Source organism: Sciurus carolinensis, chromosome 5, assembly GCF_902686445.1.
Source record: "Sciurus carolinensis chromosome 5, mSciCar1.2, whole genome shotgun sequence".
NCBI lineage: Eukaryota > Metazoa > Chordata > Mammalia > Rodentia > Sciuridae > Sciurus > Sciurus carolinensis.
Genome location: NC_062217.1, coordinates 25,757,403 through 25,772,978, shown reverse-complemented (window position 1 = coordinate 25,772,978; position 15,576 = coordinate 25,757,403). Strand labels below are relative to the sequence as shown.

At 38.2% G+C, this 15,576-nt stretch overlaps 1 protein-coding gene across 3 annotated transcripts in view; it reads right to left on the bottom strand.

The window, feature by feature from the left end:
- Mtus2 (microtubule associated scaffold protein 2) overlaps positions 1-15,576 on the bottom strand; it is a 380,442-nt gene that overhangs the window by 331,135 nt on the left and 33,731 nt on the right. For 2 of the 3 annotated variants that reach the window (XR_007108842.1, XM_047553964.1), the window contains exon 3: positions 205-402. Coding sequence is in view for 2 of the 3 variants with exons in the window: in XM_047553964.1 (XP_047409920.1) it covers positions 205-402 (198 nt within the window). In the remaining variant the exon portion in view is untranslated. The remainder of the gene's footprint in view (positions 1-204; positions 403-15,576) is intronic. The other variant, XM_047553965.1, reaches the window with a different exon arrangement.

Genomic DNA, 15,576 nt, shown 5'->3' with positions numbered 1-15,576 from the left:
GCACATGAACTCACCATCAGTGAAAAGAGGATAATGACAAATAGGTTATTTTCCTTAAGTCGTTGGTAGAGTAAGGGAGTTGATCAAAATTATTAGTCACACAAAGAAAACGACACATAGGGAACCAGGTATGTTGATTTATCTTCAGCATATGGTCTGGAGACAGGTACAGGTGCCCAACCCCCTCACCCCTGCCCCACTTACGGGTGGCTGGGCGGCTCTGCTCCGGCTGCACACTGTCCGCTGACTGGGTGCTGGAGACTGAGGACACGCTGGAGCTCCGGACAAAACCAAAGGCCGCCAGCTTGGCTGCTGGTAGACGTGAGTATCCAGGAGGTCGAAGTCCAGATTTCGGTAGACTGGATTTTGCAGCATTTGAACTGGAAGCTTTCTTTAAATCTGCTAAAACAAACCAAACCAAAACAGAAAAACAAAACCCTGAGAAATATATAAATATGACTAAAATTAATCTTGCAAGATTCAATTCTACACATTTGCAACAAACAAATCTTTAATAGAAAGGCCCCTTACCATGGGCCAGGTGCTTCAGAGAACTCAGGAGGAGGAGGGGCAGTACCAGCCCCAAGAATTCACAGTCCAATTAGGCAGATAAGTTGAGGACAGATAAACGACCCTACTCTAAGGCCATAGGAAAGGTATAAAATGCTTTGGATGTTGAATGGCAAGAGAATATTGAATGTTAAAATTACCCCTAGGTCTTTGAAATTGAGATACACCTTAAAATTTGACATAAAATAGGCAAAGAACTCTTGCAGAAAATACTCATTAGTGATTTTAACTTTTAGTGTGATAGATCTTTTAGAAACGTGTACAGAATCATCCTACCAAGCTGTAGGTTGCAGGGATCCCGGAGTAGGGCTAGCCAGATTGAAATCTGAGCTCTTTCAATTACTAGCTGTGTTACCCTGAGCACTGTCACTGAGAACCAACTTCCTCCTATAAAGAATGATAATAAAACAGGCCACCCAGGTTTAGTATTACTGTTTGTAACACAGATCTTGATAGGCACTCAGATGAATGTTAGGTTTTCTTCCTTTTCCATTATTTGCTTTTATTTTAGTCCAAACTTCAAAATTAGTTCCTAGATATGTACAAAACCAGTTTGTTTCAGGGTGATAAAATATGCTGTCAATCCAAGATCTCAGAACCACCATTCTCTTAGTCTGAGCTGAGCTCCATCAGCAGCCTTTAGGATGATCATCATGACCCTAGGAGAAGGCTCAGAGCACAGAGAAACCCCAAATAAAAAATACTCTGATATGAAAATTAAAAGAGCCAAGTTTCCTAGTATTTTGTATAATTGACCTTTGGGAGGTATTTAACAACTTTTACCAGCAACCATATTTACCCTGAGGGTACACAGAACAGTCCATGGCATTCTCATTTTGCAGCTAATCCATTCTTTATTATAAAAAATTAATGGTATTTCACATTAAACTTAATTTAAATAATGATCCATTCATAAAAACCAACAAGTCCACGTATAAAAAGTCAATGAAGAAACTATATATTAGAAAGCATCTAAATGTAGAAATACAGAGAGAACCAGTAGATGCCATGCTAGTCTATGGTGGCCCCTGGGGACTCTTCCTCTACCAGTTAGTCCTCCTGGAAATGAGGCCCCAGCCAGCTGTGTGTCCAGATGAAGGTGGAATCCACATAGCTGTGGTTTCCTGACTCCTGGGTCAGGACTGGAAAGAGAATGAATCAGGCGATCACAGAAAAAGCATGGGCACAAAGATCTGGGGCTGCAAATATCCCCAGCTCAGGGCTATTCTAATGATTTAAAAATGCTCCACTAAAAAAAAAAAAGAAAAGAAAAGAAAAGAAAAGAAAAAGAAAAAAGAAATAATGCACCTTTTAACAAGTAGTAATGGCCATTCTGTATCAGTTATTAATGCCATATTCTATACCTTCAAATTGTTCTCGTATATTTGGGAAAAAAAGAAAAGTCAGCATCCCTAACCAAGAACTTTGACATGTGGAAAGCATTCACTTAATATTTACAAAATAAAAATGAAAATTAGGTTAAGTCATTCCGTAAGACAATAAAAAGTCATTGAATGTGTAAAATAAAAATGTGTCCTACTCTACCTTTACCTACATTTAGTTGTTCATTCCATCAGTAGAAGGGTGGCTTTGGAACATGCAAGAGAGAAGGGAGGGTGGATGACACAGGATTCTGGTATACAGGAAGCAGTCTCCTAATTATTATCTAGACCTTTTTTCCTCCTAGTCCAACATTTCCTTTTGGTAAAGGCAAATATAGTTAGCCTTTCATATCCAAGGGTTCCATATATACAGATTCAAAAAAAAAGCTGATTAAAAATATTTAAAAACACTGCATATTCCCTGAGCATGTAGGAATTTTTTTTCATTGCTGTTCTCAAAATAATACAGAATAACAACTACTTACATAGCATTTACTTTATATTAAGTATTATATGTAATCTAGAGATGGCTAAGAGTGCCAGGGAGGATGTGCTTAGGTTACATGCAAGTTCTATTTTACGTAAGAAACTTAAACATCCATGGTTTTGCTGGGAATTAAGGTGGGGGGGGCAGTTCCTGGAACAAATCTACCATAGATACTGAGGGATGACTGTATTGCTTTGTGTTATGTGTTTGTGTGTGTGTTTGTGTGTGTGTGTGTGTGTGTGTGTGCATGAAAACGCATGTTTAGGTTACTCGTAGGAGTATATCTTGCCCCAAATCCAGGTGTACAATTTTCATAAAGTTAATGTAACTTATACTATACATCAAGTTACTATATAATTGTCTTTCCTTCTACAAGATTAATTTCATGAATAGAACAGATGCTTACAGGATTGGAGTAGCAAGTCTTATTCTTTTCATATGACCAACATCTAGCACAGTGATTCTACAATTTCTTGTTCAATAAATGTTTAGTTGAAGTCTATTACCAAGATTGTACTACATTAATTTAGCCCAAAGTATGAGTCAAATATCTCCACAAATCTCTGTGCATGAGGGATTAGTCTGGAGAGGACTAAAAAAACTTTGCCTGTTAAACCAATTGATTAAAGGATTTTGATTCAGGTGGTTGTTGAAACATACTTTGGAAACTTCAAGAGAAGATGTCAACTCACTTGTGAAATAATTGCATTTGACAACTCTGATTAAATTGCATTAACCTAATCTTAGTTTATCATAAAAAGAACTTATTTATTTAAAAGAAAAAAACTGTAGTCCTTACTATTTCTCAAACAAGTCCAGCACTATGGACCAAATGTTTGTGTGCCCCCCCCGCCAAGTATTCATAGATTGAAATTCTAACCCTCCCAATGTTGGTGTTTGGAGTCAGGGCCTTAGGGAGGTAATTAGGCCGTGAGGGTAGAACTCTCGTGTATGAGATTTGTGCACATGTTAAAAAGATGCCTGAGGGCTAACTCACTGTCTTCCCACCATGTGGATAAACAACGAGAAGATCATAGTCTGTAAACTTGATCTCAGATTTCTAGTCCCAGAATAGTGAGAAATACATTTCTGTTGTTTATATGCCACCCAGTATATAGTACTGTGTTATAGCAGCCCCGCAAAAGATATCCAGCATGTCAGAGAAATACATTTTCCAAGTATTTAGTGTTCTTGCACTGTTCTAGGACATATATTTTGGAAGAAATAATAGTATATCAAATGCATAGCAAGTTCTCAATAAATAAATTATGACTATTAGTATCACAATAAAGCTAAGGGGATACACAAGAAAGAGGCTTTACAGAATGACAGTTTGAGAATCCCATATCACTCCCTCCATGAAACAATCATAACTAGTAAAAACTCTTTTAAAAAGTTTTAAAGTCTTTGGCAAATATTCTAAGAGTATATCACACATAAGAAAATTAACCAAATCTCAATGAGGATAGTGAGAGTTAGAGGCACTTGAACCATGACCCACTTTGTTTCCCACCACCAACCTCCCACCACAAGATGATGGAAGGGCTACTCTGGTAGGTGTGGCCAGAAAAATGGGTTTCCTCTCCCTGGAGGTAAGGGCTACTGTATCTCCCTAGGATCATCAGGACACAACCACTTCTCATCCCCATCCCACCCCATCTTCAGTTCTACGTTGCGGATGCTAAATTATATGCAAATGTTGTCAGAAGGTCAGAGGGACCCTTCTTCACCCAGCCACAACTTACAGGGTAGAGGACTACACAGGTAGAGCATGCCAAAAAATATGGGGGCCCAAATCACACTGCCTTTGTTTATTTACAGGCTAGAGGTTCAACTCCAGGAAAGATAAAAAGAGAAAACTAGAAGGTACAATCCCCACCTAGCATCTCACTGGTAATCTAAGGGTTTTTCTCTAAGAGAAGTAGGCTGCTGTCTCCATCCTTAGCAGCAAAGTCACAACTAAGAGATTTTTGCCCAAGGACACAGGCAGGACCAGAAGAATAGGGATCTCTGCAAAAGAACTAAGTTTATTTGGAACAATATTTGCATGAAGTTTAAATCTAAGGGAATTCTCAGAAGTAGTGGAGATTTTGATGGTGAGCAACAAGGAAGAGGCTGGTAGCTCCTTGGAAACAAACAATGAACTATAGGAAAGCAAGTTTACCAGAGATAACTAGTGAAAAAGCTAGAAGACATCACTACTGATCATACAGAAATAAAAAGGATTATAACGGAATACTATGAACAACTATATCTCAACAAATTAGATATAATCTAGTGAAATGGACAAATCTCAGAAATACACAAACTATGAAAATTAACTCCAATATAAACAGAAAATCTGAATATATGTATACCAAAAAGATTTAATTAGTCATTTTAAAATTTCTGGCAAAGTACAGCCTAGGCCCAGATGTCTTCATTAGTGAATTCTATCAATAATTTACATAAAAATTAATGGCAATTATTTTTAAATTATTGGGAAACAGAGAAGAGAAGGAAGGGGGAGAGCGGAAGAAGAAGTGGGGAGAAAGAGGACAAGGAGGAAGAAACACTTCCAAACTCATCCTGTAAAACCCACATTATCTTGATATCAAAGCCAGATGGAGACATCACAAGAAAACAAAAATCGTAGACAAATGCCTCTTGTAGGTGCAGAATTTTCATCAAAAACTAGCAAATTAAAACTAGAAACCTATATAAAGAATTACATAACATGACCAAGCAAGATTTCTTCTAGAAATACAAATTGGTTTAATATACAGAAATCAATATATTATACCATATTAATAAAGAAAAACAAAACATGATCAACTTAATATGAGCATAAAAAATACTTGACAAATTCCAGTATCAGTGCTTGATTAAAAAATAAACTGTTAGTGGTTAGTGAGCTAGACTAGAAAAAAATTCCTTTGATCTGATAAGGGCGGATAAGTTTATACTTAATGGTAAAAGACTGAAAGATTTCCCTCAACATCAGGAACAACAATCTCTTCTCTCACCCTTTCTATTCACATTCCACGGAAGGTCCTAGCCAGAGCAATGAAGCAAGAAAAGAAAAGATGTGCATATTGGAAATCAGAAGCAAAACTTGCTCTTTGCAGTTGACATGGTCTTGTATATAGAAAATCCTAGGTAATGTATTTAATGAACTATTGAATTACAGAATGAACTAGCTCAGCAAGGTCACAGAATAAAAATATCCACGTGCAAAAATCAACTGGACTTCTACACTCTCACATTGAAAAATCCAAAAACGAAATTCAGAAGGCAATTTTATTTATAAAGAACCAAAGAGAAGAAAATGCTTAAGAATTGTAATAAAGGGTGAGACTCCATATTTTTAAAAAATGTTTGTCTGCTAGCAGCTGCTAGCCTCAACACCCCTCAACCCTGCTCTACTCCCACCCACTGTCTACCCCACACCTGGGAAAGCTGGTAAGAAAGTCCAGTGCTCCCCTCTCCGATGCTGGGAGGTGTGAGGGGTATTTAGATTCAAGCCACCTAAGCTGCTACCCATTTGCATGGGAATGCTCATTGCTCCCCCACTCCTAATGACAAATAAAACCAGGAGCCAGCATGCTTTCCTTCTCTCTGAAACCATTTTCAGCTTATTTGAGAGACCTGTTCCGCTCTCCCCACAATCCCCAGTTAGGTGAGTATAAGCTTTCTCATACCCTCTTGCTTTGTTTGCAGCATCATCACTCTTGACATTCAAACCAAATTTTGGATGAGGGTCCGCTCTGCGTGTTCAGGGTGGCTACAACCAGAGCAGCTGCGAGCAGGAAGCTGAGCCCATGGCCACCATCACTCGGGGTCTCCCTTCTTGCTTTGGCTTGTTGGCTGGCTCTGCTGCCTCAGCGTACACAGGCACCTTCAGCTGTGGCTTGCTGGCCAGCCTGTGCTTCGAGTGGGGCTGCTGTGCTGCACTGAGTCCTACAGACCTTCTGTTACAGCTTCTGCTCATCTAAGCTTGAAGTTTAAATATTTAATTGTTTTTGAGGACAAAGAATATAGGATTGGGGAGGGGTCCTTTTTAAGGTTTTCTCAGGAATGTCTCATCCTGGACCTATGTGCATGTCAGAAATGAAGTTGTGTCTGATGCCAGACTTAGGGCAAAGGTTACTCTGTGACCAATTGGTTGCTTTTCTCAGCCAGGTATTGGCTCTAGATTTATAGAGCACTCTGGACAACAACTAGATCCTGTACAAGATATAGGACCATTGAGTAAGAGCTCACGAAAGAGCAGTCATGAAGGAAGAAAAGAAAAACAAAAGAAAAAAAGGTCAACATGTTTGCATTCCTACAAGCAGTTGACTCTGCAGGATCATTAAGTAACTTGATTGCTGTTGCTGTCTATGCCTCTGTTGCTACAAAAATCCCAATTCTTAGACTTATAGAAAAAGCACCCATGACTCGTGCTGGCACAGCAAAAGGGTTAATTCAGACCTTAATTAAACCCAGTGTCCTTAAACCCTATAAAGCAACCATTGCATGGGGGAGGCCCCTAACCTTGATAATGGAGAAAGGAATTTATAAATAGGAGCAAAGCAGACAGAATTCCCAGAAAGGACAACAAAGAAAAGAAAGAGATGCAGGGAGCGGAAGAGAGAGAGAAAGAAACCTGATTATGGAGGTGGAACAAGTCCTGGAACAGAGTTCATAGCTGGACCCAGTTGAAAATCCAAAATTTACTAAATTTATACAACAAAAGATAAAGGACACTGATAGGCTTTTGTGCTTCCACAAAATAGGTTCTGAATTAACTTTAATAACTGCTTAATGTATCAATGGGCAAATCTTCATGACTTTAATTCTGGGGCTCAAACTACAGTTATTTCTGGGGATCTCATTAAATATAAACAAGGTATTCCCTATAGTTTCAATATATAATATAGACTTAATGAATCATTCATTTATAGATTGAGATTCTATAATCTTAGGGGAGTTACCAAACAAAAAATAGAAGGCATATAAGTACATTTCAAATTAGTCACAAGAAGATCCTCTTCCCTAACTTTTGCCAGGGCCACAGTATCCATGTCTTAAAATATCCCCTAGTGAGTATGTATTCTCTTGAAACAGAATTCCTGAATTTCCTCATACTGGGAATAAAAACAACCCCCCTGGTCTGCACAGCCACAGAGGATGCTAAAACTCACATGTTCTCTGGTTAACTAAATCTACACATGTACATCACCTGACTTTTGTTTCTACAAATTATAACCACGTCTGTGTGATACATGAGAAACAATCTAGCTGCTTCTCCCCAGTTTGATCAAACTGCATAAAATTCAATTTCCCCTTTTCCATCACTTGCCTATTTCTTATGAAGGAATGCAGCCAAATCCTGGATCGAGGTAACACACTGACCTAATGATTAACATACTGAAAACAGTTCATGACACGATCAAGTTGATGTGGCAAAATGCCCCTACCCAGGCCATTCCCTCTGTCAAATAGTTACCATAGCTCAATGTAAATTTAAACAGGTCTTCCAGGGTTGAGACCCATTGCATGCCTCCACTGCTTCCCAATTTAACAGTCCAATTTGTCCTGTTTCTTAATGTGGAATTAGTAATACCTCACAGAGGATTAGGCAATGATAGATACTTCTCATAAAAAAAAACCCTCGACACAGTATTATTGAAGTTACTGATGTCAACTAATAAGCAATTGAAAACATTTTGCTATTACAGATTTGGTTACTATGTTCTATTCAATTTCTATTTCAATAGCTTCTCAGTAATAGTTTTCCTTTACCTTCAAAGGAATGCAACGCATCTTCACATGGTGGCTACCCACAAGATTCCACAACATCTTTGCCATGCCATGCAATATTTGCAGGGAAAATCTTAATTGCATCCTACTTTCTACAGCCCCCCAGGTATGTCATTACATTGACTACATCCTCCTTGAGGACATTCATTTGACATACTCATTAGGAACACAAAGACGTTCACAAAAATGGATAGGCCATTGTCCTATGCATAAGGCATGCTTCTCACACCTTAAATTTCTGAATATTGCAGGGTAAACCACTGGGCACTTTATTCCTGATACTGTCAAGAACAACTAATATTTGAACAAATGAAAAATAAATTAAAAAGAAACAAAGATCCTATCAGCACCCAAAATATTAAATGAAGCCCAGGATCTTTTAGACTCCTAAGGTTCAGGAAGCAAAAATATTCCTCATTTGCTAAGTTTAATCGAGCCCATCTTTAATGTGGTTCCCTCTGCCCAAAGGCTCTAGGCTCTGTCCAAATTGCAATCAACATGCATTCCCTCACTGCCTTATAGAAAACCTGTCTGTAGAGGCTTTAACAATCTCTTCTCATGCTTCCTGGTGTCTGTTGAACAACAATAATGGATATAAAGTTGCCCAAGGGCTTCTGATTCAGGAAACTCTACCCCTTGGCTCTGCCATATATAACATGAGACTGGTAAATACTGGAAACATGCCAATCTTTCCTAAAAAGACCAGCACCTGTGTGCCCTGAACATGTGACCCTCCACACCTAGGTCCCCATGATGCTTGGTGTTAAAGAAGTACATCCTGCAAGCTCAGCCCAGCTACCAAGGCCTCCTTGCTATAGGCTGGAGCCAAACCTGGACCTTCCTGCATATTCTACCTACAGGAGGGGATGGCCTCCCCTCTCTCAGCACTGCCTGATGCCACAGTGCTGTAGGAGATCACCTCTCTCTCAGACTCCTTGGCTACCTGCAGAGCCACTTGAGATCAACTGATGAACGGCAGTGGGAGTTCGTACACTCCACAGGTGAAACCATCACCATTGCACATGACGGAGCTCACTGGATAGCCGCTGCTTTTCATTTCTTAACCAGAATTTGTGTGATAAGAAATGTGGCCAATCTCAGTCAACTTAGGCTTTCATAACAAAGAACCACAGACTAGGTGCTTTAAATCACAATTTATGCCTTGTAGTTCTGGAGGTTAAAAGTCCAAGAGCAGGATACCAGCAAGGTTGGGTTTCAGTTAGGGAAGGCCCTCTTCCTGGCTTTCAGACAGCAGCCTTCTTGCTGTGTCACGGAATGGAAGAGAGAAGAAGCTCTGATGTCTCCTTGTTCTTTCATCCATCATAGGGCCTCCACCCTCATGACCTCACCTAAGTCTAACCCAAAAGCCCAAGTCCTAATACCATCACATTGGAGAGCAGTGCTTCAGTATAGGAACTTTAGGAGGACACAAACATCAGAACATAACAGGACCCAAGGGTCAGCATGACTGGAAAAATTTCAGGCAGTTGTGTAACACTGGCTGCTCTGGCCAAAGGACAGTTACATCTGTGTATTTTTATACTGCCTGGTCATTACCAATGGTCGGAATGCATTACCAATAGTCGGAATGTTTGGTCTAACAGATAGCAGCAACAATTTGTTGTTCAAGATTGATCCCAATAGGATGAAACACAAAACAAAACAAAGAAAAAATATAAAAATCCACAAAGCATTATTTGGTCCAAATAATATATACTTCAAATATGAATTATAAGGAGAATATGGCCCTTGAATAAAAACTCTGAGTCATTCTGCTTGATGAACTTACTTTCATTGAGTTTTCCCTCTATAACCTTACTCTTGCTTCTGTTCCAGCCCTACCCTCCCCCTTATCTTAGGCTGTGGTTACCCTATGACTATGTTCCTCTGCTCCAGAGGGTTGTCAGCCTCCCTTGAGGGCCACACATTCTTTGAATTTTTCACAACTTTGTGAAATGCTTTGCCAATGGTAGGTGGAAAATCTACCTGGGAATGTCTTGCCTCACAGATGCCCAAAATATAAATGAAGGTCAATCGTCTGCACATCTACAACACAAGGCTTTACCGAAGACACTCCTTATCTACTTGGGGTGTCCAGACATTACTGATAGTGAAGGAGGCATTCATTTCACTTCTCAGAACATACAACACTGGACTTTCAAATTAGACTTTGCCTTCCTTAATGACCTCAGGCTGCAAGCCTCATGGATCACCATAAACAAGTTCAAATTCAATTAAATGAAATGTATATTTGTGTCATCAGTCAAGCATCAGGAGTGACCTGAAATAGAGAGAGAGATTCTAATTTTTGAAGAACAATTACAATAATAACAACAATAAAAGTAAGAATGGGAGGGAGTATTTGCAAATCAAATATCTGATAAATGGCTAGTGTCCAAAATGAATAATGAACTAGTTCAACAGTGAAAATAAAAAGAACCAGATTTTATAACTAGTGAAGGATTTCAATAGATACCTCCCAGAGAAGACATATAAATAGTCAATAAGCACATGACAAGATGCAAACCTCTCTAGCCGTCAGGAAAATGCAAATCCACACCACAGTGAGATACTACTACACATCCATTGGAAGAGAAAGATAGATGATAAAAAGTGTTGTCAGGAGATAGAGGGGTTGGTGTAGCAAGTTTGGAAAACAGTCTGGCAGTTCCTGAACAGGTTAACTACAGAAGTATTACCTGCATGAGTAATTCTACTCCTAAGTGCACCCTAGTGAAAACAAACCAGGTAAAAACATGTGTCTGTATCCAATTTATAATCAATTTTTATAGTGGCATTTGATAAAAGGTGGAAATATCACAAATGTATGTTAACTGATAAGCAGATAAACAAAATGTGAAATACCTATACACTGGAATATTTTTCATCCATAAAAAGGATGAATATATGCTACAATATGCATAAAACTCGAAAATATTAAAGCCAAACACAAAAGACTGTGTATGATATGATTCCTTATTTGAAATGTCTAGAATAGACAAATCAATAGAGACAGAAAGCAGATTAGTAGTTCCCCATGACCAGAATTTGGGGAAATGAGTAGAGTCTGCTAATGGATACAGAGTTTCTTTCTTTGGGTGAGGATGAAGATGTTCTAAAATTAAATGTGGTGATGATTGCAAAATTCTGTGACTGTCCTAAAAACCCCTGAACTGTGCCTTTTAAAAGATGAATTACAAACAGTATGTGAATTATATCTCAATAAAGCTGTTATATTAAAACAAAAGTTTAAAAATATAAAACATAATTTTTTATCTTCAGTTAAGTAACAGATTTAAGATAGAACCGTGGTGATTTCCCCAATCTGTATCAGTATCTTCACTTTTAAGAACCTGTATCAGAGAGATAATCTGATCTGTCATTGTGTGTCCTCTATAACAACACTTCTATTGGATAGGTAAAATAAATGTTTTGTACAGCAGATCAAAAACCCTTTCAAATAAGCATAGCTATAATGGAAAAACTAATTAAAATAAATTTGAAAGTTAATAAACACTTTTTGCAACCCTAAGATCAAATATTAAAATCTCATTCAGAAAAGCTATAATGAGCAAATTTATTTTATTTTATCAAGGCTTTATACTCTGGCAAGATTTTGCCAAAAAAAAATTAAAAAGATAAAAATTCCTGTTTAATCAACAAAAGAGATTTTGCTGCCTATTGAAGTTGGAAAAGCTGTGTTGCTCTTTCAAAGTAATATTATTTTTCTCTTGAAAGATAAATCCTTTCAAGAAAGCAAAACTTCCCATTTGGATGAAATTTGAATTATATTTGTTTTGGCTTTTTCCTTTTTGTATTGATTCTTTTTTAAATTATGACTGTAAGGTTAGAAAAATATCTCAATCAATTAGAATCTGATTGTAGTGCTCAAGGTTCAATATTACATTAATAACGATCCATCCATCATTGTCCAACATTCTTGATATCCCAAGAAGAAAAATACAGAGGAAAATAAATGCATATTAATTCAACTCAATATGCACTCACATACACCTACATTGGCGAGGCGCTTCACCGTGCCATGTGAAATTCAAAGAAGGAGTGGTCCCCAAGTGGGGCTGACAACCCACTGGAGTGCAGTATATATTCATAGATAACCACAGCCCAGGATAAGGGGAGGGAAGGGCCAGAACAGAGGCTAAGGCTATGGAGGGAAAAACTCAATGAAAGCAAGAGCAACAGGAAGGATGACTAAGGGTTTTTATTCAAGGACCATTTTTTTTTCCCTTACAATTTTGGATTTGAAGTGGTGTGTGTGTGTGTGTGTGTGTGTGTGTGTGTGTTTTAGCATATTTGCACATACATTACTTGGGCCAAATGATTTTCTTTAATTATACAAGAGTTCTTCCTCACTGCTTTCATAAGCAGTTGCTCCCCTCACAGATATGTTGTAGCAGGGTCATTCGCTTTGCTAAAACCATGTGACTGAGAAGCATTTCTGTCTCCCTTCACCTTGCTTGGGAATAAGAACAAACAGCAGTTTTCAGCCACCTCCTGTCACACTGGGACAAAACTCTGCAAACAAGATCCTTTGATATTAAGGCTGCAGCTCTCCAAAAGGAGAACAGAAGGACACGAGTAAGTAAAGCAAGGGAAGTAGCATGTTTCAGAATTGTACTACAGATCTGGATCTGATGTGATCATTACTAAGTATAAGGTCTCAGATTAGATTCGAACTCTCTGTACCTCAGTTTCCTCATGTGAAAATGGGATAATACCCTCTACCCTTAACATGATAGAAGAAAAAAACTGCACCTAAAGTGCTTATCATATTGTCCAATACATTATAAACACCCAATAAATACAAGGCTAGTGCATTGCTATTTTTGCTATCACTAATGACACGGTTGCAATTTTAAAAACTCCAAATAAATTTTGGTAGGGGTGCATCCCCCCACCAAAGAAATAAACAAAACACAGGTCAAGGTGCAAAGTATCTAACTTCTAAGATGGTTCTCCAATGATTCTCACCAATGAATCAGGACTGACCTATGTGACCAATAATATACTGTAGAAGTGACAGTGTGCTGATCTCTGAGTCTAGGTCATAGAAGATATTGCAGATTCATGCTCGTGCTCTCAGGTTGCTCACTCAGGGAGAGGCCAGCCATGCCATAAGGACATTTAAACATCCCTTTGAAGATGTCCACATGGTGAGGAACTGAGGCCTCTTGCCAACAGCACCGATTTGACAGCCATATGAGTAATCACTTCATCTTGGAAGTGGGTCCAGCATATTTGATCAAACCTTCAGAGAATTATAGACTTAACCAAAACTGACTGCAACCTCCTGAGAGGCTCCAAGTCAGAATCACCCATTCAAGCTCTTTCCAAATGTCGACACACAGAAACCATTAGATTGTTATTAAGATTTGGGGTGATCTGTTATTCAGAAATATATATGATGCAGATTTTGGTATTTGGAAGAGGGCTGCTACCATAAGAACCTAATTATGTAGAAATGACTTTGGAACCAGGCAGAAGTAGAAACTGTACTGTACGTTAAGATAACATTAGTGTAAGCCTAATGAACTTCAAAGAGACTTTTAGAAGAAGACTTATGGCCTTTGAGGAAGCTGTCAATGAGGTTTAAAGAAAAGTGAGGAAACTAATGGAAAGTTAATCTTCATTAATCTCTGGTAGAAAATTTAGAAACAATGTTACCTGCTGAAATATGAAATGTAGAGATTCTAGATAATGAGTTTAGAATCTAGTTAAGAAGATTTTAAGATAGAGTTCTGAAGGTGCTACCCAGCATCTTCTTACTTTTCTGGTAATGAGAGTAGGGCTAAGTTAAAGACTCCAATATAAAGAAGCCATTGAACATAAGGGGGCTAGGATTTGCTAAGTTTGAAAATTCTCAGCTTTTTCACATTGTAAATGATACCAAACTTAAGAAATGACTTCTGGTCAATGATCATATTCAGAAAACGTGGCCTAATGATGAAGCCAAAGATGGGTCTATAAAATCCTTTGGTAAGACTTCAGAAAAGATCTAAGGCAGTGTCTTAAATGATTGTTAAATAATAAGTCTTCTAAAAAACTCAAGGTTGTTGTCCCTCACTAGCCTTAGCAAAATTCTAAGACTGGGAAAGTCTTATCTTGAGGTGGTTTGGGGATGTGGCTTTTGTCTAGTTAAGTGAATCCAATAACATATATAGGAAACTCATAAACTTCTTAATAAAATTATACTAACAAACATTAGCAGCTTAGACAGAAATAGAGACAACACTAATTGAAATAAGATCTTTAGACAACCAGTATTATAGAGAAATCAGGCCAAGAACACCCCTGAGATTCAAATCTTTTCTTGAAAAGTAATGAAGAGGGCAGAACATACAGTGGGGAAGCAAGAGTCACCAAAAATCATTCAGGCAATGAATTAAGGAAATATTGACAGGTTTTTCACTGCATTTTAGAATTGCCATGGGCAAGTGACTCTTCTGTGCCTCCCTTTATACCCCTTTCTTAAATGAGAGAATCTACTGAAGTTATACAATGGCCTGTATAACCATTGTCTATTGGATGGAGTATAACTTGTCTCTTTAGTTAGGTTTTCAATTGAAGATGAACCGAATTCAAGGTGATATCTAAGTAGCTTCATTCACACCTGACCCGATTCAGATGATAGCATTCTGAACATTTAGCCTATATTATCATGAGAACACTTAAGCAACCTTGTGTACAGATCCCCAAAGAAGAAACTGAGGCTTCTTGCTGACAGCCAAAACCCACTTGTCAGTCATGTGAATGAGCCACCTTGGAACTTGGTCCTGCTGCCTCCAGTTTTCAAGTGACTGCAGCTCAACTTGCATCTAAGTCTCTGGATTTGAGGACAAGGTTCAATTCTTTGGGGTAGTCTCTCCACCAGGCAGGGATGCCTAGCTTTACATAGGGACTGTCCCAGTTTTAACTCTAAAAATTCCACATCTTGGAAAACACTTCAGCATAAAAAGAAAAAAATAAAACAGGATAGCTGTTTACCCTACAGTTTAGAGTTCTTAGGCTTAACTAGTAGCTTTAAATCTATAAAGGAGGTGGGAAAGTCCCTGAGTATGAAGAGTTGATTACGATGTGACACTTGATCAGGAATGAACTGCCAACCAACAGTTGGGACAAATTCTCTATCAGCTAACAATGACTTCAATGTACAGTAAAATCAAACCACTAACATTTAAAAGAGATGCTCCAGGGGTAGAACAAGTGAATATTCACATGAAAGGAATATAGTTGGGTTGCACCTCCACTCAATATCTAAAATTTAGCTTAAAATTGATGATAGACTTACATATAAGAGATAAAACCATAAAACTCTTAGAAGAAAACAGTCAT